This window comes from Arachis hypogaea, chromosome 20, assembly GCF_003086295.3.
Source record: "Arachis hypogaea cultivar Tifrunner chromosome 20, arahy.Tifrunner.gnm2.J5K5, whole genome shotgun sequence".
In the NCBI taxonomy this organism is placed as follows: domain Eukaryota; kingdom Viridiplantae; phylum Streptophyta; class Magnoliopsida; order Fabales; family Fabaceae; genus Arachis; species Arachis hypogaea.
The window spans coordinates 84,856,172-84,882,450 of record NC_092055.1 but is presented as its reverse complement, the minus strand read 5'-3'; the positions used below and the strand labels follow the sequence as shown (position 1 = coordinate 84,882,450).

Genomic DNA, 26,279 nt, shown 5'->3' with positions numbered 1-26,279 from the left:
TTTGTGCTTTATTTTATTTTACTTTTGTTGTAGTTATTCTCTCACCTTTCATATTCTATACTCTTTTGTATTTCAGTTTGACTAGCTGGCCTAAACTCCGCAGACTGTGACTAGTCCTCTTTTTGGTATACCATATATATATTATTTTAATTATTACCTTGTGTATCCTAGAGCTATCTATAAGCTATAAGGTTTTATATGTATTATGTCGTGTTTTGTTCGTACCTACGCGTTTAGTTATCATGTGTGAACACTTCGCATTTCGTAATTCCGTTTTATGCGACTTTGAGCTTTACTCCTTCATCGGGCTTCTAGTTATATAAATTCTTATATATATTATAAGCTTTAGAACTGTTGTGATACTTTGTTATCCTTTACTTTACGGCTAGAGGTAAGGCTTAAGGTAACGGAGTGTTACAGTAACGGCTATCTCTGTAGAACGGTGTTCATATTAAACATCTTTATTATGTTTTGTAGTCCCATATGGATGGAGGTACCTAGGTGTCGAGATTTTGAGAAAGTTAGGAATTTAAATGTATTGGCTAATCTTGAAAAACCTAAATGTCTGTGGCACAAACAATTAGAGACAAATTTATCTTTTTCTCTAAGAAAAAGTGAACGATAATTGGTGAGTTTATACTTTATAGACGACGAACGAACTTGGATTGGTCGAGTGATCAGCTTATTCGTCGCTTAAGTAAATATCGGGGGTTTGAATCCCACTTTGTACATAAAGCAATGTATTAACCAACGCCAAATTTGGAGCTCAGATTTGCAAGAAAATAATTTTTGACCTACGGAATTAGGAAATACTGTGGGCAACAAAAAGAAAAAAAAGAGTGAATATCTAATCTGTCCCCTGACAATTACTTCGAAAGGACTACGAGGCGTTTAAAAAAAAAATACCCAATTTGACCTCTACACTTTATTTTTATAAGACTGATTAGTCTTTATGCCAAAAAAATAAAACAAAAAATACTGACACATGAACTAATCAGCCTTATAAAAATAAAACTAAAAAATCAGGTTGAATATTTTTTTGGTTAAGAGTATCATTGTCTTTCGAGATAATTGTGGGCGATTAAGATTTTTCTCAAGAAAAAGAATACTTTATAGCCGACGATCCATTCCCTGAAATGTGTCGTCAGTCTGTACTCTTGTCTACTCCAAGGCAGAGTGAGTCAGAGCCTGAGAGGAGTTAACTTGCCAGCTCCAATTGGCTCTTCTCCTCGTCACAACAAATTGCGAATCTGCCAAGTAATCGCTTCTGTTCATAATATAACATACATCGGGTAGAAATGGTAATGTGGGTATTTGGTTATGGTTCTCTCATCTGGAAGGCTGGCTTTCACTTCGATGAGCGCGTCGTTGGTTTCATCAAAGGCTATCGACGTGTCTTCTACCAAGGTTTCGTTTCGTCATCTCTCTCTCTCTCTCTCTCTCTCTCTCTGATGATTATTCTTTTTAGGCTCAACTGACCACAGAGGAACACCTGAGTACCCTGGAAGAACAGTGACCCTGGAGCCTGCTGAAGGAGAAATATGTGTAAGTCTTCAATCAGAGTTCACCTATTACACATGTGCTGTGATATCACAGTTTAATGTGCTTGGGAGCCATCGTCATCAATGACAACAGACTCAATGTTGATGATTAGGTTATTTTGAGTACTATTTTCTGATTTAACCATTTTTCGAGATTTAACCATTTTTCGAGAAGTCTTCAAGGCATTATTATTCATGTTGATCTATTAGTGATAACAAGCTTCATAGTTCATCACCTGGGTATAGATGTAATTGTGAAGTTTATGCAGATATCTTACTTGATTCAAGTTTATCTGCTTCAAGATTAAAATTGATTTTAATTTTCAAGCATTAAACTTCAATTTTTTCTTCTTATTTTGTTTTCTATCTAGTCTTTCCTGTTGTTGGCTTTTAATATGTTTCGAGTTGAAATTATCAAATGCAATCAATATGTGAAATGAAAAATTACTGTGTTTTGGAAGGATATAGTGGGGAGTTGCTTACAAGATCTCCAAGAAAGAAGACCAAGAAATCGCATTAACGGTATGCTTCTTCAAATTTCATCTTTTTTTATATTAAATCTATATTCTTTTCCTATTTATATTATTAGCCCTAGCAGTCAAAAGTTCCTATATATATATATACACTCACACACCACACCTTATGCTATTCACACAAAATTAGCTCATCAATCATAAATCCTCGAAAATTAATGTGAAGGCTTAATCAGTAGGCTGGAGAAGAGGTTCAAATAATGAACAACCTTTTAAATTACAGTAACAATAATGGTCTGAATATTTATTTAGGATATTAGGCTTTTCTAAGGTGTCTAAATTTAAACATGATTCATGGCAAGATACCATGGCATCATCTAATGTATGTAACTAACCCTACCAAATGAGACGTCTTTATTGTAGTATTAGTCTTTGTTAAGCATTACAGATTTACGGCAGTGTTGTGATACACTGATTTTCAAGTAATTAAATATGATAGAACATCATATTGATTTAATTAGTTTGTTATGTTTATCTAAGCATTTAAGTGTTGTGGTTATATTCATATTCATGATAACATAGCTAATTTGGCAGTTTTGAGGTCTTTACAATGAAGTATATGAAACAAATGATGGCTGAAATATTTGCTTTTACACCCATTGTATCCAGTTCCCTAATTTCAAGGATTGAGAATTAGGCTCTTAGTTCATGCCATAGTGGCTTATTTCGGGATGAAAATGAAGATCATGTTGCTAGACATCAGCGTATAAGATGAAAAAAGTCTCATTGAAAAATAATGCTAACATCACAAGCGAGGCCCATATTGGAAACTAGAAATACTGATACAAATTAAAAATGCTTAAGGCTCAGTTCAAGCTTGAAACTAAGCTGCGCTAGCACTTCTTGGAATGGCTTACATATATGACCTTGCGTTAGAATCTTTAATCAGAGGTAGTGTTTATTGAAGAGTTATACAAGATAGAGATAATATTAGAGAGACCTGTCAAGTCTTCCCATGACTCCAACAAATGTCCAAAACAAGAAAGACCCACCATCTCTAATCTCTTCTTCCCCTTTATTCATAATAAACTAATGACTTTCCTAACTAACGTGGGATCGCATCACCTGGCTATCTGACTTCGTATGTAATTAGTCATTACTATAGGTATAAATTTGTTGTGGATATAATTTCCAGTCTTTTCTTTTTGGTTTGCAAATAACGCATGTCTTTATGACAATGGCCTTTCCACACATGATATTGTGGCCTACTGTGTTACATGTTATCAGCTCAGCAAAGCATCTCAAGGAACGATAGGCTCTGATCTAAAGCATGAAGCTGATTTGGTCTATTGTTTCCAACGTTATATGTAGATTTTTTATCCATCAATTAAAGCTGCAACAAAAAGGAGAATGGTTCTTCTACTCCTTGTGGGATTTTCAGTGGCTAACTGAATAGCTCAGTACTTTAAATGATATAATTATTAATTAATTTTAATTACTACACAGTATCTGGAAGTGAGAGAGAAGCAATATGACAAGAAGGAATATGTGGATCTTTTCACCGTAAGTACCTTATGCCAAGATCTTTTCAGACCAATAAGGTGTGGCGTTTCATTCTGCTCTATAATAAATGTTATTCGAAAGATGAAATTTGGCATGTATTTGAAATCTCTTTCAGGATATCAATGCTACAAGCCCAGCCATAACTGGTGTCATGGTGTAAGTGAAAGAAACAACCTTAGACCTGTTTCCATCTTTTTTCTTGTCTCTTTGATCGTCAATAGTTTAGATAGTTGGTGTGAACATTTTTCAGGTATATAGCATCTCCAGACAAGAAAGTTAATGTAAATTACTTGGGTCCTGCATCTTTTGAACATATAGCGAGGTATTCATCTTCCCCCGACACAGCATTGTCTTTGTTGCGCACAATAAAAAATGATTCATGATAATATATTAATTTGCTGATCCTGGCTTCAAGAACCTTATTAAATATCTAAACATCACTTCTATAAGCTTGATCTTTTAACACTTTGATTACTAAATACAAATAATGCTTGTAACTGAACCTTCAATATCAGATAGATTTCATTTATTCCACTTTTAAAATGCATTTTTCATTGTTCATGCATTCAGGGTTACATTGTAAATTTTAACTGTGTTGTGCATATTCTTTTTGGGGATTTGTATTCATTGTTTGGATTTTTTTTTTTTGTTTAAAAACCAAACTGGATCCATTTTTTTATATGAATTTCATATAATAGTTACAACTTTTGGATTCTTTATATTTCATGCTATAGGCAAATAATTCATGCTGAAGGGCCCTCAGGACCTAACAGAGATTATCTTTTCCAACTTGAAAAGGCTCTTCTTCAAATAGGTTAGACTTTTTTAACATATAGTTTAATCATTTTTAAATGAATTTCCCTTTTTATTTATTATTTTATTTTTACTAATCATTCTTAGGATGCCAAGACAACCATGTTATTGATCTTGCAAACGAAGTGAGGCGTTTTCTTTCGGAGAAACATTGAATGCTTCAGTGTATTCTGTCAGCTAGCTTTCAACATCCCGAGAGTTTAACAAATCCCTTTTAACTTTAATTCTATTCCCGAGAGTTTAACAAATCCCTTTTAACTTTAATTCTATTGGGGAAACACTGCATATGTTTGTTGTAGATGAATGATTAATCAATTATTAAAATACATAATTATTTTTTATATTGGGGTAGGAATGGTATTTTTCATAATCATGTATCGTAAGGGTGTTAATCTCAAATACGGCACGGTTTGATTTAAGGTGGGAAGCAAAAATTGGACCCTCGGATTTGATATTAAAAAATTTCAAAAAAATTTCTTTCCAAAGTGTTCGGTAGGTCGGTTACCGGACGGTTCGGGTCAGGATTCGAAGTGATGGAAGGGGCTCGTCTAGTCACGGTCTTCCGGTCCAAGAGGTGCGAGGTCCCGGGCACTTCGTGTGGAAGAAAAGGGAGGGTGCTACCTGCAAAGACACTCCGATGCCTTTGTCAGAATATGTGCAGGCGGAAAGAGGGTGATGTAGGAATGTGACGTACCTCGGGGGAAGAGCCAGTCTTACCCTTATATACATGTCAGTAGTGGGCCCCTCTGGAGGGCAGGCCCATATTCTCAGGAACGCTGTCCCACAGCTGCAGGCGAGCCGTACGGGACGCGTGTCCGGATCGATTGAAAGGTGCGTAGCCGGGCCGGGTGGAGCTCGGGTCGGGTTGACCCGCGGGAGTCCTGGGCCGGGCCACGATTGGGAGAGCTCGATGGCCCAGGTCATATTGGGAGAGCTCGATGGCCCAGGTCATCATCCTACCGGCCAAGTCAGGTTTTTGCAGTACTTGGCGAATCGCCTGATCCGTTCTCACGATTATACGATGGCTCTGGAAGTATTGTCTTAACCTTCGGGAGGAGACTAGGAGCGCCAGCGCCAGTTTTTCCAGCTTGCTGTACCTCAGTTCTGGTCCTTGGAGGACCCTGCTCACGAAGTAAACGGGTTGTTGGGTCTTCCCCTCTTCTCTAACGAGCACTATGGCAAGTGCTTCCTCGGTTACTGATAGGTATAGATAGAGCGGTTCTTCGGCCCTGGGTTTTCCGAGAACTGGTGGTGCCGCTAAGATCTCCTTGAAGTGGTTGAATGCCTCTTCGCACGCTGGAGTCCATTCGAACGTCATTCCTTTTCTCATTAGATTGAAGAAAGGCAGGGCTCTTGCTGCCGACGCGCCGAGGAATCGGGATAAAGCCGTTAACCTCCCGGCAAGTCGTTGGACATCTTTGATACAACCCGGGCTCTTCATTTGGAGAACTGCTTGGCACTTTTCGGGGTTGGCTTCCACTCCTCTTTGAGTGATCATGAATCCCAGGGACTTTCCGGCCTCCATGGCAAACGCGCACTTGAGCGGATTAAGCCTCATGCCGTGCTGCCGGAGGGACGAAAAAACGCCATCAAGGTCGCTCAGGAGGTCGACGGGTCGTGCGGTCTTCGCGAGTATGTCATCCACGTAGACTTCTACTGTTTTGCCTATAAGTTCACTGAATATCTTATTCATCAGCCTTTGGTACGTGGCCCCAGCGTTTTTCAAACCAAAAGCCATTACCCTGTAATAATAGATTCCCCCTGGCGTTATGAACGCCGTTTTTTCCTCGTCGGGTCGGTGCATCGGGATCTGATTGTATCCTGAGTAGGCATCCATGAAGCTCAGATACTGGTACCCCGCCGCTGCGTCGACGAGTGCATCAATGTTAGGTAGGGGGTAGCAGTCCTTGGGACACGCCTTGTTGAGGTCAGAGTAGTCCACGCACATTCTCCATCTCCCATTGTGCTTTTTAACCAAGACCACGTTCGACAACCAGGTCGAGTAGTCCAGTTCCCGGATGAATCCTGCTTCTAGGAGGCTGGCCGTCTGCCTGGCTACCTCTTCTGCCCTTTCCTGCGACATTTTTCTCCTCTTCTGGGCCACTGGCTTGGTTTCCGCCTTGACGGCCAGATGATGCGATATGAGCTGGGGATCTATCCCGGGCATATCGGCAGGCGTCCAGGCAAAGAGGTCGGCATTAGCCCTGATCATTTCCATCAAAGGCCCCTTCATCTCATGGGGGAGGTTTCTGTTTATGAATGTGAATTTATCGTCCTCCTGGCCGATCCTAAACTTTTCCAAGTCTCCTTCTGGCTCTGGTCTAGGTTTGTCGTCTATCCTGGCGTCCAGGTCAGCAAGGAAGACCCCGGATGCTTCTTTGGACTTTTTCTTGAGAGAAAGGCTGGCGTGGTTGCAAGCGACTGCCGTTTCCAAGTCGCCTTTGATGGATCCTACGGATCCGTCATCGGTGACAAACTTCATCACCAGTAGCTTTGTACTAATAGCCGCCCCCAGGTCGTTGATGGTTTTTCTCCCCAGGATGATGTTATAAGCCGTGGAATCTCGTAATATTACAAAGTTCGCCATAACTGTTCGTCGCTTCTGCCCCTGTTCCACAGAGGTCGGGAGTGAGATGATTCCGTCCGGCTTGATGAAGTGATCCCCCAACCCTACCACACCGTGCTGGTGGGTCGTTAGGTCGGCGTCCCTTAGTCCCAGGGCATCGAAAACGTTTCGAAACATGATGTTTGAGTTTGCCCCCGTATCTACCAGGATTCGTTTGACGAGGCCCGTTCCGACCCTGGCTGTGATGACCATGGGCGGACTTTCCGGTGCCTCGTCAAACCATTGGTCCTCTAGGCCGAAGGAGATGGGTGGGATACCTCGGAAACTTCTAACAGTCGAGGTGGAGACCGCTAGGACCTTGGCGTCTTTTTTCTGCGCTGACTTTGACCTTGGGGCGGTATTCCTGGCCGTTACCACGTTTACCACCGTAAGGCCGTGGTCGTCACCCTCTGGTTCCTGTCGTCGCCTTGTTGAACGGGATCTGTCTTCGCTATCGTGGTCTCGGTTGCGTCTCCTTGGCTCCCTTATAAGGTGGGAGAAGTCGGCAAGTTTTCCATCCCTGATAGCTTGTTCCAGGGCGTCTTTTAGGTCGAAGCAGTCTTGGGTCTTGTGTCCGTAACCCTCGTAATACTCGCAGTAGAGGTTCTTATTTCCTCCCGTCCTATCCTTCAGAGGTCGGGGCTTTGACAGTATCCCCTTTTCTGCTATCTGCTGGTAAACTTCGGTGATTGATGCCGTGAGGGGGTATAGTTGGTGAACTTCCCAACTCGGGGGAACGGTTTGGGTATTTTACTCGGACCGCCGCCCCTGGCGTGTTCCTTTGGTCTTTCTCTGCCTTCATAGTGCCGGGCTTGGTTGTAGGCGGGCTGTCGTTTATTGGCAGCCACGATCCGGCTGACTTCTTCGTCGTTGATGTACTCTTTGGCCACGCACTGGATCTCTTGCATTGTCCAAACGGGCTTTGTGGTAAGGTGTTTCCTGAAGTCCTCATTCGAGAGCCCGTTCGTCAAGCAGAGACTTGCCACCGAGTCCGTTAGACCGTCAATTTCCAAGCACTCGTCATTGAAACGGTCCAGGTATTTCCTGGTCGGCTCCCCAAGTCTCTGTGTCACCCCTAGCAAATTGATTGGGTGTTTGGCTTTGACAATCCTGGTCGTGAATTGAGCCAAGAAGGCGTGGCTGATGTCGGAGAATTGGGTCACCGAGCCTTGCGGGAGGTTGTTGAACCACCGTATCGCTGGGCCCGCCAAGGTGACTGGGAAGGCGCGACATCTGATCTCGTCTCCCACCCCTTCCAGGTTCATTCTGGCCTCAAAGGCCGTTAAGTGTTCCAGGGGATCTTGTGTTCCATCATACTTCATGTCCGTTGACTTGTCAAAGTGTTTTGGCAGCCGGACCTCGAGTACGGAACGGTGGAAAGGGGTCGCTCCTATTATCACTGGTCCCCGGGTAGTTCTCCTCGGCTCGTCATTCTCCCGACGGGCGTCCTCTTCGCCCCTGTTCGACGCACGCCGCCTCTCGTGTCGGGCGTAAATGATGGGGTCCCGACTCCTTCTTCTGGCGCGCCCCCGTCCCCCAGTGCTCTCCGACTCGTATTGGGGGCTAGGTGTGCGCCTCGAGCGGCTCCTTGAACGGGAGCGGGTGGGGCTCTGCTCCGGGGTGCGTTGGTCGCGTTCTCTTTCTGCTAGCCGACGTTCTAAGTCTTGCATCCTATGGCGCAGCTCTTGCATTATCCTGGCGTGGTTGTCGCCTGTCCCCCCGAAGGGGCGTCTCTCGTGAGTTTGCGTCGCGTCCCTTGGGGGCGACCTCTGTTGTTGCCGAGTTTCCGCCGCAACGACGCCTCCTCCAGGCACGGGAGGCGCTGCCTCGCAGCCTGTCCCAGTTTGGACTAGCACGAAGTCCATGGACGAGTCCCCACAGACGGCGCCAATGTTCGGTAGGTCGGTTACCAGACGGTTCGGGTTAGGATTCAAAGTGATGGAAGGGGCTCGTCTGGTCACGGTCTTCCGGTCCAAGAGGTGCGAGGTCCCGGGCACTTCGTGTGGAAGAAAAAGGGGGGTGCCACCTGCAAAGACACTCCGACGCCTTTGTCAGAATATGTGCAGGCGGAAAGAGGGTGATGTAGGAATGTGACGTACCTCGGGGGAAGAGCCAGTCTTCCCCTTATATATATGTCAGTAGTGGGCCCCTCTGGAGGGCAGGCCCATATTCTCAAGAACGCTGTCCCACAGCTGCGAGCGAGTCGTACGGGACGCGTGTCCGGGTCGATTGAAAGGTGCGTAGCCGGGCCGGGTGGAGCTCGGGTCGGGTTGACCCGCGGGAGTCCTGGGCTGGGCCGTAACACAAAGTAATCGGACCTACCGATTACACATTTCCATACCTTTAAAAAAACACATACAAAGCCAATAGAGTTAGATTGCATACACTCCTCATTCATAATAACAAATTCAGTAAAGTATTCGTTGTCCCTGATATTTGGGGGTAAGTCTCGAAATTGTCCTTAATGTTTAAATTGTTCTATTTAAGTCCCTAACCTTTCAAAATCGTCTCAATGTTGTCTTATCGTTAGTGACTTGTTAACAGAATTGATGGTGGAACAAAATCAAGACAATTTTGAAATGTTAGGGACTTAAATAGGACGAAAACGTTGGGGACAAAAACGATATATTATTCTTAGAAGAATTACCAAATCAAGTAAATTGATAGTGAATTTTTACCGAATAAATTGCATTACGAATTCAAGATTTACTCATACTTGTAGAATGTCTAGTATATAAACTTTTGGAAAAGAGAAAAAAAAAGAGAGAATATACGTATACAATAAAATATAAATTATATCTCTGTATCTAATATACCAAATTTTTTAATATTTAATTTAATTTAAACTTTATTTTTAACTTTTAAATAAATTTTAATTTTTTTTCCTTCCATAATTTTACATTTTTTACAATAGATAATTTTTTAATTTATTTTTTAATTTTGCTCTTAATTAAAATTAAAGTTATTTAGAATGAAAGTAATGTGATTAAAAATAATTTTACTTAAATGTAATTTAAAAAATTAAAAAATTATCTACAATAAAAAATTAATATTATTGAAAGATAAACTTAAAATTAAAGTTTAACTAAATTAAACATTAAAGAATTTCAGAGTTAAACCCCAAAATGGTTCCTGAGATTGGCGTCATGCACTAAAATCATCCTTGAGATTCCAATTGCACTAATTACGTCTCTGAGATGACAAAAGTACACTATATTAGTCACTGACCCATTTTCCATTAACGACGTGATGACATGGCTTGATGATGTGGACTGTAAGTGACACATGTCATTCTATGATTTGGCCACGTGTAATGATAGGATGATGTGGTGACCAGTGATACATGGCATGCTGATGTGGATGGTTGTGCCACGTGTCACAATGTTATTTGGCCACGTGTCTATTTGTGCTACGTGTCGTAACAATATTCGTCCACGTGTCGTTCATTATGTCATCACTGTAGATGCACCAAATTAGTCCCTCACTTTTCATTGAGTGACTCATTTTAGTCCCTGAAATTGAATGTCGTCCACCAAACTAGTCCATTCACCAGTTTTTTCTCATTTTTTCTATAAATTCAAAATTCTCAATATTTTTGAATGCATTAATTTCAATTCTATTTTTTCACATGTTAATCAAATAAAAGTGCTTTTATAAAATATTTTTCCTCTTGTGAATACCTTAACCGCCGACTTGGAGTTGATGTGAAGACATGAAGGCATTTCAAGCACCTTCACTACCATTCCGACCTCTTTCAGTGCTTTTATAAAATATTTTTTCTCTTGCGGATACTCCTAACCGCCGTTTTGGAGTTGACGTGAAGGCATTTCAATCTTCCCTCATTACCATCTTCGACCTCTTTCGTCTAGATTACAGAGGTCGGATATAGTAGTGAGGATGCTTGAAGTGCTTTCAATCTAGCTTATTTACATATAACGAAAACGTGTATTTCATAAAAACAAAAAAATATTTATTTTAATTATTGATTTCTTGTTAAAAATACGTTTTTTTATGAAAAAAAATGTGTCTAATCAATCGTATAATTATTTTTTTATAATAACATACTTATATATTACAAAATTTACTAATGTTAAATTATTAAAAAAATATATATAATTAAAACTAAAATCTTAAAAATTTTTATGAATGCACTTGTATTTAAACGATATATGAAAAAATAGAAATGAAATTAGTGCATCCAAGATACTGAAAATTTTAAATTTAAAAAAAAATAAGAAAAAATTGGTGAAGGGACTAGTTTGGTACACGACATTCAATTTCAGGGACTAAAATGATTCACTTAATACAAAGTAAGAGACTAATTTGATGCATCTACAATGATGACATAATGGACGACACGTGGACGAATATTGTTGCGACACGTGGCACAAACGGACACGTGGTACAAACGGACACGTGGCCAAATAACATTGTGACATGTGGCACAACCATCCACATCAGCATGCCATGTGTCATTGGTCACTACATCATCCTATCATTACACGTGGCCAAATCATTGAGTGACACGAGTCACTTACAGTCCACATCATCAAGCCATGTCATCACGTCGTTAATGAAAAATAGGTCAGGGACTAATATGGTGCACTTTTGTCAATCTCAGGGACGTAATTAGTGCAATTACGCCAATCGCAGGAACCATTTTGGGGTTTAACTCAAGAATTTCAATATATTAGAGACATTACTATATATGTATCATACTTTTTTTTTTCCAAAAGTTTATCTACTAATCATTCTAGAAGTATTCTATGATGAGTAAATTTTGAATTCATAATGCAATGCATTTCATTAAAATTTATTTTTATTTTACTTGATTTGGTCATTCTTATAAGAGTAATGTATCGTTTTTATCCCCAATGTTCTCGTCCTATTTAAGTCCCTAACATTTCAAAATCATCTCAATTTTGTCCCGCCATCAATTCTGTTAACAGATTCCTAACGACAGGACAACATTGAGACGATTTTAAAATGATAAGGACTTAAATAAGACAATTTAAACATGAGGGATAACTTTGGAACTTACCCCAAACATTGGGGACAAAACGATACTTTACTTTAACAAATTTTAGCCGATTCACATGTATAAAGAAAAATTAAACATTGGTTACAAAAATAAAGGATATTAAAAAGTTGAGTAAAGTGACAAATAAACTTCCGAGGATTTACATTTAGGACAGATTAATCTCTAAAAAAAAATATCAATAAAGTGCTCTAGAATAACAAACCTAGATAAGTTAGTTCAATTAAAACTTTTTACCCTAATTATAGAGACTAATTTAAAGATTGTGTGTCTACATATGCTATCCTAAAAGACTTTATTGGTATTTTGTTCTTTAAGAATTAATTTGTCCAAAATAAAAATATTTAGGAGTTTATTTGTCATTTTACTCTAAAATTTTACAAGAATGTGATGTTGGGATGTGCACCAAAAATTTAAAAAAAAAAAAAAAAAACATAGAAAAGGACATATAAGATGTAGCGTTTCAAAGACAAAAAACACGACATCATCATCATAGGTATAGTTGTAGCGTTTCATTTAGTGAAAATACGAGTAGTGTTTTCATTTGGCGGCAGCCTTGTGGAGTGGCAGCATGTAGTGTGAAGAACTCAACGTCGAGTTTTGTTTTTGTGTCAGTGTTTGTGAAGAACGCGATATATATATTGGCTCGTTTTTTATTCAACCTAACTTTCGACACATTACATTTTGGTAAACTAATTTCAAATCAAATATTTATGAAAGTCAATTTCATTTTATTTATCGATGAAAATTTCTTCAAACTTGACTGCTTGATGTATGTTCTCAAATCATTGTCCATTTAGAAAATTTATGCAATATTAATTCCTTGTTTTAATTATATTCGTATTCAATAATATGATTGGAAAATGGGGATTGAGATGCAAGTAAAATAATTAGAGAATAAATATGACAATTAAAGGTAATTTTGTAAAATATTTTTATGACTTTATAACGTTAAAAAGCTTTCAATTATTTTATTAATGTATGTGCACATTTAGAAGTGAATAAATAACAGAGGAAGTGGCATATTATCAAACCAATACAATGTTAGTAACACCAGAATTATTGCAATACTGAACTGAATTCTTAGTTAATTGTGTGCGCCCACAATGAACTTAAAATAGTTCCCCTGCCACTACTATTTCTGTATATGTTGCACACAACAAAACCTTACATTAGATGAGGTCGCATAGTTACATAAACCAAATGATATTATAACTTGAGAAATTTTAGTTGGACAGCAATTTTGGTGTTTTATAACTATCAATTGGCCATCAATAGTGTTTTTAATGGTGTAAGATTACATCTAATGATGAGAGATCACTCACTTTTGTTTTGATGGTTAAGTGCTGACTAGAAAACACAAAAGTTGCTGGTCCCCTAGACTTTTCCTTATAACTAATATAATATTCTATCTATCATAGAACATACATGTAGTTAATGTAGTTAATCCTCTTTTCTTTTTCGTGGATTAATCCATATAGTATATCATTTATTAATTTATTTCCAAATTTTTGTTCAAATTAAAATTTAAAAAAAAAAAAAAAACTACTACTTGTTTTACCATAAAAAATTAAAAATGAGTATTTGAGTATTTGTACATCAGAGTTTTTAGCACATACAATACCTCCAACAAAGCCAATTCAGGCGCAACCAACTGTAGACTTACTAATTGAAATATGTTTTGCTGAGATGTAATAACACAAAAAACAGTATTAACTTCATACTCATCGTACTGCCATTTGCACAATCTAAATTCTAACGCCCCATCAAGACTAAATTCTAACCAGAGTTTGTCTAAGGCTCCTAACAATGTGGTCCTCAGAAAAATATAACACCATTGATGAGAAGCTGGAGGGGTCTTGTAAGTACACAAGCTGACGAGATGACACATTACATTACAAAGTCCTCAACTCTAACCTTTCTTAAGTTTTAACCACTAAAGTACCTGCCTTAATTTCAATCACTGTCGTCTTCATCTGCATAAACAAGAACGACAACAATGTAAACCTTGTGTAAAACTTCGACTGTAGAGAGGTGGACAGAATGCATAAAATAAACAAAAGCTATGTAGACAACAAATATCAAAGTTACTAGAAGATTAGGCCTTGCATACACAAATATACAATAAGAGCACCACTGCACCACCAAATCTATTTTCCGTCAACTATGTGGGTTAGACAAGACTACATTCTCCTATTGTAGAACCAACTCAAAAATAAAATCTAAATCTTCCACAATGGTTTTGCATGGTTTCTCATAGGGTCTCTACCTCTAGCCACGGGCTACTCTCCATTTGATCTATTAACACAACCAAGCCACCTAAGGAAAGATTTTAGCACCTATTTTAGTGCTATTTTCTTCCTTTTCTTTTTGGGTATATTCTGACTTAGTTTTCTCCTAATAAATCCGTTCATAATTCCATCCTGGACACACAAGTATCTTTTTGGGGGGTAAAATATCCTCCGTAATCAGTAAAGTGTTCAGAGCATCTAGGCCTGAAATGACAGGTTCATTTTATGATGCACTGGCATGGCTCACAGCTCATTAAGTTATGCAATTGCCTAGGCCAGATCCATGCAGCTCTCTAATGTGATTCCTATCAAAGCATTTATTTATTTTGACTCCTCCACGAAAAGCATTCAAGAACAGAGATTGCAGAACTTAAGACTCATAAACCAAAGATAAAAATGCAGAGCCACATCATATATTAAATTACCTTCATTAAATTCATCGCTTTGACTTTCTTCAGCATCACTACTATCTTCCTCCTCTTCATCTTCTTCATCCTCTTCATCATCATCATCTTCATCATCTTTATCACGATCACCAGACTTAGCATCATTGCCGTTAGTTTCAACTGGAATCTTGGGCTTTGGAGGAGGAGGTGCAAAGCTTGTCACTGACCTCCTTCTTGAACTCGACACAATATTACTTAAATCAATACCCTCAAGTTCTTTTGCTCTTTCCTTCTTTTTTCTAACTTCCTTGATTTCTATGTTCACGAGAGAAAAAAATGAGGGTAAAAGAGGTATCAAATGAAAAAGGATGGAATAACATATAGCTGGACCAAATCATATCCAAGGACTAGGCAGTCATTATGTACACTTCAATGCAGAATCCATAAAAATAAAATGAAAAGGCAGAGTACTTAACAAGAAAATGAATTCAACTTTACCTGTGGTACACTGACCTCCACTCCAGAGAGAAATTAGAATCAGCATCAAGACAAACCAAATGATGCTATTGTGTGAATTGTAAACAATATCCATCGAAAAGACATTCAAACCTAACACTTTCATAATGGTTTCATCTATATGATTTTTTTGGTCTTCATCTACTTTAAACTATTTAGATACCCTATTTAATCAATTGTTCTTATCAGAGCTTGAACATGCTTCCATCAGCTTTTGTACAATATTGTACCAAATGAATAAGGAATCAATCTCCCCAGTTTTGTAAGTTAGCAAGGCAACTTCTGCAGTGATTGTTAGTGTACTATTCCGAACGAAAACCGACAATAAGGATGACATTATCATGTGCATAAAAATACATAAAGAAATGGGTTTTGCCTCCCTTTTTTATATTATTTCAGTTACATAGGAGGTGCAAGCACCGACATAGAAGAACAAGAAGAGTGATCTGAAAAACTTAGATGAATCCATCTGAGCGAAAGAGCTATAAGCTCATTGCAAGATCCATTCATTTTATTAGCTATCCTATATTATAAATCACTTCAAATAACATTATAAATTTCAACAATAAAGATTAAAACTTAAAAGACAGGTTCATATATTAATAAAGACGTCCAAAACATGTTTGATTAACAATTCAGTTTGCAACTATTAAACCAAGTTAGTTACAGGTGTTGTATATACCATCACGGGGTTAATTTGAATATGGATAGACCGTGACGAATTAAAATCATATTATGCTTACATGCATCAGTTTAGATAATTAGACATGATTAAAACTAGTAAACAGTTAAAACCAGCTAAGCATTTAGCTGTTTAAGCTGTAGTGAAGATAAATGAGCAGAGCTACAGCTGAAGCAATAGCTTCTCTTATAAAGTAATAAATGCTTCAATCATTCAGGATATGATATTTACATATATTATCTCAATAATTTAACTCACCCTTTTCAGAAGGATCAGAAGACAATCCTTCTCTAGACAGTATCTCCTCCAACTCCTTGATTAGCTGGGTTTCTCGCTTGTTTTCAGGTGCCTGCTTGATTTTTTTGTAAATTGAAGGAGGCACGCTGTAATAGGACAATAACATCAGCCTATTAGTATTATCCCCAATAAACAACTAAGATCATAGAATGAATACAACAAAGGGAAATTACCTCATTCCACATGCTTTAATAACAGATTTTAAGTGCTCCACACGTTTACCGTACACAGGAGTTGAAACTTCTTTCTTCTGCAGTTGGGAAGAGAAAGATATAGTCCAATCAGATTCGCATCATCCATTTACTCAGTAAAAACTAACAAGAAATAAAGAATAATATATGAAGAATAAGCTTTGTATAAAATCAGATAGGAAGAACAAGCATGTAGTTAACTGAAGTGAGCAGCTACTAAATTTTGGGATCATAACTACAATACAACAAAGCCTTATCCCACTAGGTGAGGTCGGCTACATAGATCAAACGACGTCATTGAGCTCTAACGTGTTTGGTCCATGTCATGAAGATTCAACAAACTTTTATGTTGGCTTTCAAGGGCCTAACACAACCCTCCTCCTCTATTCAATTTTGAGATTATAACTGTTCTCTTAAAATATGAAGAAGAATGTTAGAGGGCCATCAGAATTTATTGTTTTTAGCTGTCAGTTAGCCATCAATGTTTAAAAATATGGGATAAAGTATGTTATTGGATTACTAGACTAATGGAACTAGACTAAAGAAATTGAGTTGATGGTTAAGTGATGGCCAAAAACAATAAATTTTGATAACCCCCTAGCATTTCTCAAAAATCATGCTCTCAACTGTAGAACTTAGAACCAAGAATTCATCACTGCAATCACCATATAAATATTAGTTAGTATGACCTTCGTGGGTTTCTCTCGGGAAGAACGGGACTGATCTTCAGAGTCTCCTCGACTACCTTCTGCATCACTGCTGTCTTCTGAAGCATCTTTAGCTGGCTTGGCCCTTTTCTTACTAGGCAGATTTTTTTCCTCCATGGATCCGCTTCGCTTTTTAGGTTCAGTGGTACTCTGCTTCTTCGCCTTTTTAACCATTTCCTTTCTTGGTTTGACATCTTCCTCATCACTCTCATTATCTGAAGCATCAGAACTCTCTTCTACACTGCTTAACTTTTTAGTCACTGGGGTATCACCTTTCTTCTTCACTATTTTCTTGGCATTGCTTGAAGGTTTTGAAACTTCTGAAGAATTCAATACCTTCACATTTAACAAAGACTTCTAAGAATCAGACTAGGCATCAATTACATTTAAATTGACAGCATATGAACTTACCTCATCTAGCTGTTGACTAATAAACTTCTTGTAGGCATCAAGAGCAAATTTATCAAGTTTAAGATCTTCTTCCAATAGTCGACGAAGGCTAGCCATTGTGACTTTCCTGAAATTGAGTCAAAAGTACAAAAGTTATACCTTAAGAATTAGTTATATTAACCAGAATTAGTTCATGTGAATAAATGTACCGCATGTAAAGACAGGGATAGTATACATGTCATAAAGAGGTCAGAAGGATATATAATTGAAAGAAACCGTAGCATACTCTGAATTAGTCCTGATGTAAGTAGCTCTTTTTCTAAGTGCTTTCTTAATTAGAGTTTCACTTGGAACTACTTTTCCACCATTGTCTTTATCTTCCTTGGTTTCCCTTTTAACTCCCTTCTTTTCTTTTTCTTTAAGTAGACCCAAGACTGGAGAATCTTCCATTTTCTCCTCATCTTCAGGGCAACGATCCTTTGCATCTTCTTTTGATTGGCATTCATCTGTTGATCCTATGGGTTCTTTTGTACTTGCACCTTTCACCCCTGCCTCCCCAGATATCTTTTGGCTATCATCATCACCAACACCTTCTAAGCACTATTCATCACAATGAAGGGAAAAAAATGACAGATGGTATAAGACAATTTAAGAATTTTTCGTCATTTCAAAATTTGAGTCCAAACAGACAACTACATTCTTAAGCAATTTGCAATAATCATCAATGGCAATTAGCATTGAAAATTAAAGAACACACTATTTACCATTTCATTATATTAATCAAAATCTTCTTACATGACCCATTATACTACATAAAAAGCAAATACAGGTATAATTGCTCCACTAGATTTACAAAATAATGAAATTATTTAATTACAACCAACCATGTTAAAGATTTGACAACATATATACTATTCAAGGTATATAGACATTTTTTTTCTTGATAAAAAGAGAATTTCATTAAGATGAGAATAAGGATAAATACAAAATGGGGGATAAGGGTTCCTCTATACAAAAGCAAAAACAAAAAACAAGATTTATCTATAAAATATAGCTTTCAATCTCTCAACATGTCCAAGAGGAAAAGTCCCCTATAGAGATTATGAACTTTACACCTACTAGATGCTAGGCATCTGATTCTATCCCCATAAAACATGCTTGTTATAAAATGTCATTGAAGGTACATGCATTACGCTTCAACCAAATAGTCCAGATAGTGGCGAAAACTACACATTGCCATAATTTCTGCTACCAAACCCAAACTAGTCAATAGAAATTGGTATAAGCTACAGGGCACAGACACAACATTCATCAAAGATGCTAAACAAATTGTTCCATAACAAAACAATTGGCCAATGCAAAAGCATATGTGAATTTGACTCTGAATTTGCCCAATGCATAACACACACATCAGGGGAGATAGCCTTATGTGGCCTTTGAACCTGCAACAATTCCTTGGTATTAGTTATGTTAAGCACAGTTGTGCATTCTAAAGATTTGACTTTAGATGGAAAGAAGTTGTGTTCTAGGAGTGAGTAAGAAATTGGAAGAAGGATTACAACCAAAACTACCAAAGGAATCAAGAGACTATATCCTTTAGTCAGGGTTACAAGACAGAAAAATCATCAAGGAGGGATAAGAGAATCAAAATCTTAGAGGATTCCCTGTCATTAAGGTTACGAAAGAAATGGAAGTCCCAAGAGAAACAAGAACCTTGTGCAATGTAAAAAGACTGGAAAAGAGAATTACGCAAATAAGATAGATGATGAATAAGAGGAAAGACCAGGTTTCAAGAGGTATCTTCTATCTAACGGTCTTCCCAAAAGAAATAAGACACATCACCTACCATAAAGGAGAGCAACGGTTTGAAAGCAGAGTATCCTTTCAAAATGAATTTCCAAGGGCTAGAATGAGTAGCAGCATTGGCGTCCCAACCATTACTGTCCATACCATATTTACTTTTGATAACTTGATGCCAAAGAGATTGAGATTCTATGGGAGAACACCATAGCCATTTCACCACTAGAGTAATGTGGTATGTGGACAATCAAACACACAACACAGCATGTAACAAAAAGATATCATGAAACTCAAGTAATTGTCATTCTATGCCTTCAGGGATTCTGCAAACTTAGCATCAAATACATTCATGATTCACCACATTATACAAATTAAACATTATAAAGACAAAAAACTTCTTTGGGTCTCATGACAACCTTCAATAAATTACTGTTCATTTATGTAACATATTAGAAACAGCACTTGATACTCTAATACAAACTAGTTGCTTAGGTGGCCACCTGCCCTTCATAGTTCATATGTCTTATCCCAAGAGGCACTCTCATTGGTCAGTAAAAATCACACATACTAATTTCCTTCCTTCCACCAGAAGGGTTGAACAAGGAACCCATTGATAAGAACAACCATACAAAGACATCAACAGGGCAAACAAGAGGCAGCCCGGTGCACAAACATTGCGCGTTAACACAGGGTCCGAGAAAGGGTCGCATCCAAAATGGAGCCAAATATTACTAGAATTATTTTCTATATTTTTCATCATTTGAACAATTTAGTAGAAAAGTCTTGCCATTGTGAAAATTACACTTCTCAATCTGCACTTATTTCTCACAATATTCCAATTAAAATCCATTGCATAAGGATGCAAGATGTCCCACAATAAAGTATGAAGACACAACAAATTACATCTAGTTTGGTTAGAGATGTGACCAGATTTATTAGACATTGAACTGCTTGTTTGCTAGATTAATTGAAAATCAGATCACTTATCTCTTATGAATTTTCAACGGTCAGATTAACTTTTTCCATAAAAGAAGAAATTTATTAACAAGTGTTGGATAATACAAAGTGCATGGAGGAATAGAGATCCTCAATAAATAAAAATAAAAATAAAAGCAAAGAAAAAATATTGCTTAATATAATACGGTACCTTTACCAAACATTGCTTGATAAATCTCTTATGGACATCCAATGCAAATTCCTCCAACCCCAGGTCCTTCTCAAGCAGTCTACGAACCCCCTCAAATGTCAAAGAACTGCATTAAAAAAAAAATTGCTCAATTTCAGATACATCCGCAGTCCATTGTGTATATATAAACTCAGATCACAAAATACCTTACTTAGGGAAGATTATGGTTACTCAAACTAATCATATATCTAAACTTTAGTTCAAGGAACACAGAACAACGGATTCAATAGCATTCAATTGTCGTTGGGTTCATGTCATTTAAGACATTCTGCTACCTCTAAGACAGGAGGAGTATAATCTTCTTCCTTAATTGAATTGACACCAAGTCCCCATGTCAGCAAAATCCGACTCAATGAACCATCCGGTAGTTTCAGAGTTCAGACTACCAAGGCTTTACTCGTGAGTTGGGATCTTGGAGAATGCTTGATGAGTAGAGCAGAGTCCATTTTACCAACCACCCTTCCGTCTCTTTATCTCCAAGATCCCAACTCACAAACACCACCAAAAGGAAACAAGACACGTTTCCATAGACCAAGATTCTCCTTTTGTCCAAATTTTCCTAAACCCTTTTGGACTTCAGCAATTCAGAAATGCCAAAAATATATGCCATAATTCCCTTTAATAATGCCTCACTCAGAGTTTCACACATACAAGCACACACCACTACAACATGGCTAGACCATCCAAAGCCCCAGAAATCATAAACGAACGACAACACAAGCAAGGTTTCTTTCTTCCCAAAATAAAAATCTAGAAATCAAAGTTATAAGTGCACATTATTACATAAGAGAGCAAAACGATATACCTACTAAGTAGATTAATTACGAGAGAGAGAGAGAGAGAGAGAGAGAGAGTACTGACTCTGCTTGTTCCTTGAAGTGAGGGACGCGAGAAAGCATAGCTGTCTCAATTTGGGTCTCAACAATAACAGGTGTCTCAGCCTTGACAACATTCTTCGGAGTTTCAGTCTCTGGTGTTGCTTCTCCCATGATGAAATATGTGTATGTATCGGTGTTATTGTGCGATGGGGTTGGTACTTCCTTCAGTTCAGTTCAGGTTCAAACCAAAACCAAAATGAAATCGGCAGGATACCAACTTAGGGCAAATTGCCAAATTCCATTTTCTACTCTATTTTTGCCTATGACCGCTCGGGCCTCGCCGCTCATGTTTAACTTTTACATGAAAAAAGTTTAAGAATTTAATTTTGAAAAAATAGTTTTCTACCAAAAAAGTCTAATTATGTAATATTACATTAATAAAAATAATTATTTTTATATCAATTATTAAATAGTCATTAAAAAAATATAATATATTTATATAATTATATAAAATATTTTATATTATTAACGTATCAAAACTAAATTCAAAAACTAAAAACAAAGGGAAAAAACAAATAAATATCTAAAATTTGTAATTTAAATTAAACATTTATAATTTTTTATAATTAAAAAAGACAAATAAAATATTTTATTCAAATTAAAATAAAATAAACCACAAAAATATCTTAAAAATTAAAATATTGTGAGGTCTTCTAAAGCCATTTTATTTCATGTGATTGTCTTAATAATTTTAAAATAATTCAATACACAACTATAACTAATGGAAAATCCAAAAATTTTATAAAAAGAGGTCAAAAACAAAATATTAAATGTGCCATATTAAAATCAAAAGTTTTAATAAAAAATAATTATATATTTTAATATTATTTTTAACTAAATTAATTTAAAAAAATTCATTTATATCAAAGCCTTTTTGCATATAGTTATACTTGTTATCCTTATTATAAAAATATAGCATAAATAATATAAATTTGTTTCTCTAATACTTTTAATATATGTATTTAAAATAAATTAGTGAATATAATATACAAGGTATATTTATATTAATAAATAATTTACTTAATATATTCTGATTTTAATATCAAAAAAAATATAATTTAATCTAACGTAATTTTATGTATATATTTTTTTATTACATTCAATTAGAAATTATTATAAAAATTAAAGTACTTTTATATGATAATAAATGGAAGAATTGTAAAAAACAATATTAAAAAGAACAACAAAAAAATTATTGAATAAAATAAATTTAAAATATATGAAATAGGACTTGAACTCATGTTTGTGGTATAAAATACATCCTTTAACTACTAAATTAGTATATATATTATTAAAAGTTTTAGATATTGCATAATATATATTTTAAGTTTCAAAAATTTAGGGACCATAGTGCATATTGATCTCCCTAAATTCGCTTTTGGCTATTATAACTAATTGTTCTTAGAATTTAATTTTATTGTACTATCAGTATAATATTATTTTAGTATTAACTTAAATTAATTTGTATAAATGTAAAAGTATTGTTTCTCAAAAAAAATTCAAAAATAAAGTATTTATTTAAATACATTTGGATACATCTTTTTAAAAAAATATTTTTATTAAGAAAAATAAATTATTTATTTTTTCTAAAAACCATCAATAACTTATTCTAAAAAAAATAAAAAAATAATAGTAAAAATTATTTTTAATATTTAAAAATTCTTTTTAAAAAATAATTTATCCAAATGTAAAATAATTTTTTCAATTAAAAATTTATTTTAAAAGAGAGAAAGAAAATAAATATCTTTTTTCAAAAGTCAATTCAAACTGACGTTACATGTGCATCTAATCACGTAATGTCACGTTAACATCTTTATATATATTGAATGCATGAATTGTCATTTAAAAGAACGGATATAATTGGATAATTATGTAAAACTTTTTACATTATTTAATATATCAAAATTAAACTAAAAATTCTATTTGTATCTAAAATTAACCACTAAAATCAATCCCTATATAATTTATGTATTTTATAATATGATGCATATGATACAGATCAAGTACCCAACATATCCATGACACGGCCAAACATAACATACCCATGACACGGCCAAACATAACAACGCAGCCAAACCCACCCCTATCAGTGTGTAAAGTGGTTCTAGCACTAATCAAAAACCCAAGTCATCATCATTTCTCTCTGATCGATCGCATCTCTCACCACTTTCTTCTCTTCTCAATGTTGCACTTCACTTGGTTCATCACTTTCTTTTCTTTTTAGCGCTTTTAATTGTCTTCTAATTAACAGTGAGTTACTCTCATCAATTTCTTAATTTGTTCTGCTTCAATTCTCATTCTTCATTCCCTCTCTTTTATTTTTTTTATTCTAGAATTTTGATCTTTTGTTATTGTGTAATTTGTGGTAAAATTAAGAAAGCTCTGCTGTTTGTTCAACTAAAAGTCAGACTACAATGGAATCATCAGACTCTAATATTGAAGTTGTGAATAAAATTGATAAATTCTAATATTAATAAACTCTAATGTTGCATTTACATTGCAGAATCTGAGGAAAATCAAGGTAAAGTGTGGCTGCAATAGAAATTGGCATGGAACATCATAAACATCAATGTTGCAAATAGTAATTTGAATTCTACATATGGAAGTTAGTTGCAGTATGTTTTTTCAACAAATCATGTAATCTATGAAAGCTTTTAAAATAAGCTAAACTAAAGGTACACCTAGTTTTCACATTGTTGAATTTAGCTAGTGTGAGTATTCTATGTGCTAATATGGATTAAAAAATGTGTAGGAGCATCGCAAGATTGAAGTGGAGGAGGAAGATGGTGAGTTGCCCAAGGTTGGCTTTGAGGAATCACAAGTACAAATAATTTTGCATAACTTTCGCATTGAAACACAACAATTCAATTTCATTAAATCATTTTGTGTGGTAGCTAGCCCATAGCATCAAACCATGTTAGACAACAAGATAAGTTAGAACACAACAATACAAAGAAGAAAAAAAATACAACACTTAGTTTTGATGCATGTAACTAGATATATGATTTTTCTCTGTTCAAGAATAGGTTTGTTTAAATCTATAGTTTTTCCTATTGAAATAAACAGAGAGGAGGAGTGCTAGAGGGCTAGCAGATTTTGTGATTTGTAGCCATCAATTAGTCATTATTATTATTTTTAATGGTGTGAGATTACATCTAATGATGTGGGATTAATCATTTGCTGACTAGATTTTAATAAAAGTGCTGACCAAGGTTGATTGTATTAGATGGTTGACATCTATTTACATCTAATGATGTGGGATTTTAATCATTTGCATCTATTGATTGTATTAGATGGTTGACTTTTCAAGGTTGCGCTTATAGAGGCCATGATGAAAGCTCGAGTTCAGATAACCGAGGTAACTTTATTGAATTGTTAAAGTTTTTGGGTTCTTACAATAGTAGTGTTCAAAAGCTTGTTTTGGAAAATGCTCCTAGATTTGCTAAATATACTTCAAGTGATGTTCAGAAAGAAATTCTACATGTTCTTGCTACAACGGTAAGAAACTCAATTAGAAAGGATATTGGAGATGCCAAATTTTGTATTATCATTGATGAAGCTCGTGATGAATCTAAAAAAGAGCGAATGGCTATTGTTTTGGGATTTGTTGATGTGGATGGTTTTGTTCGTGAATGCTTCTTTGATCTTGTACATGTTAGTCATACTAGTGCCTTGACTTTGAAAAAAGAGTTGGTGTCTGTGCTTTCTATTTATAATCTCCAAATTGAAAATATTCGAGGTCAGGGGTATGATGATGCTAGCAATATGAGAGGGGAATGGAATGGTTCACAAGCTTTATTTCTCAATGATTGCCGACAAGCGTATTATGTCCATTGTTTTGCTCATAGATTGCAATTAGCACTGGTGGCTGCTTCAAGGGAAATACTTCAAATTCATGAGTTTTTCACACAATTGACTGCTATTGTCAATATTGTTGGTGCATCTTGCAAACGACATGATCTACTACAAGAAGCTCAAGAAATTGAAAATGCAAAATTGGTTACCAATGATATGCTAGAAACAGGTTAAGGTGCAAATAAAATGGGCACTTTACAAAGAGTTGGAGATACAAGATGGAGTTCTCACTTTTATTCTGTTTATAGCTTGATAAGAATGTTTGCAGCTACTCATACCGTTCTTAATAACATTATTGATGATGGTACAACTTCTGCTCAAAGAGGTGAGGCTTATGGTGTCAACAAAGTGCTATCCTCGTTTGAATTTGTTTTTTCGTTACATTTGATGAAGAAAATTATGGGGATTGCTAATATTTTGTGCCAAGAATTACAACAAAAATTTCAAGATATTTTGAATGTAATGCATGTTGTTTCCACATCAAAACTACTTCTTCAAAAATTGAGGGATAATGGTTGATGCAATTTACTTGAGATTGTTAAGAAGTTGTGAGAAATATGAAATTGATATCCCTGGTATGAGTACACAATACACGGTTGGAAGAGGTCAATCTCGTTAACCAAAAATAACAATCGAGCATTATTATAATATTTATGCTAGTACTGACAGCAAAAATAATACTATATTTTTTTTTCATTTTTGCTATCGTTGCCGGCAAAAATGAAAAAAAAATCTCTCCCATTTTTTTTATTACTACGAGTAAAAATAGGCAAAAAAGAGAGGAGAGAGAAAATTATTATCATCCCCCACTCCTTGTTTGCACGTAAAGTATTTTCTCTCTCCTCTCTCTTTTTTGTCCATTTTTGTTGAAAGTAATAGAGAAAATAGGCAAAAAAAATTAGTGTCATTTTTGCTATTAACACTAGTGTAAACATTGTAATTTTCATTTTCTCTTTTTTGTCGACAAAAACACAATTAAATATTCAAAACGGTAACGATTTATTTGAATAAATAAGTAATTTATTTTATTTAAATAAAAAAGTGTAATGTTACATAAGATTCATATC

The 26,279-nt window shown here is 36.0% G+C and overlaps 3 protein-coding genes across 3 annotated transcripts; 2 read left to right on the top strand and 1 right to left on the bottom strand.

Annotated features, from left to right (window-relative positions):
- Window positions 1-1,112: 1,112 nt before the first annotated feature.
- Window positions 1,113-4,731, top strand: LOC112784304 (gamma-glutamylcyclotransferase 2-3). The gene is made up of 8 exons (XM_025827456.3): window positions 1,113-1,407; window positions 1,469-1,545; window positions 2,010-2,063; window positions 3,521-3,577; window positions 3,693-3,733; window positions 3,828-3,899; window positions 4,312-4,391; window positions 4,478-4,731. Exons 1-8 carry the CDS (start codon window positions 1,299-1,301, stop codon window positions 4,543-4,545), a joined length of 558 nt encoding a protein of 185 aa, XP_025683241.1. The 5' UTR covers window positions 1,113-1,298; the 3' UTR covers window positions 4,546-4,731.
- Window positions 4,732-13,585: 8,854 nt separating this feature from the next.
- On the bottom strand, window positions 13,586-21,714 carry LOC112782550 (uncharacterized). The gene is made up of 9 exons (XM_025824991.3): window positions 21,341-21,714; window positions 20,441-20,546; window positions 17,780-18,093; window positions 17,515-17,620; window positions 17,086-17,439; window positions 16,379-16,455; window positions 16,167-16,291; window positions 14,750-15,025; window positions 13,586-14,009 (listed from the first exon to the last, which is right to left on the bottom strand). Exons 1-9 carry the CDS (start codon window positions 21,466-21,468, stop codon window positions 13,990-13,992), a joined length of 1,506 nt encoding a protein of 501 aa, XP_025680776.1. The 5' UTR covers window positions 21,469-21,714; the 3' UTR covers window positions 13,586-13,989.
- Window positions 21,715-23,771: 2,057 nt separating this feature from the next.
- LOC112786916 (uncharacterized) lies at window positions 23,772-25,698 on the top strand. The gene is made up of 4 exons (XM_072231117.1): window positions 23,772-23,801; window positions 23,861-23,878; window positions 24,110-24,143; window positions 24,668-25,698. Exons 1-4 carry the CDS (start codon window positions 23,772-23,774, stop codon window positions 25,384-25,386), a joined length of 801 nt encoding a protein of 266 aa, XP_072087218.1. The 3' UTR covers window positions 25,387-25,698.
- Window positions 25,699-26,279: the final 581 nt, after the last annotated feature.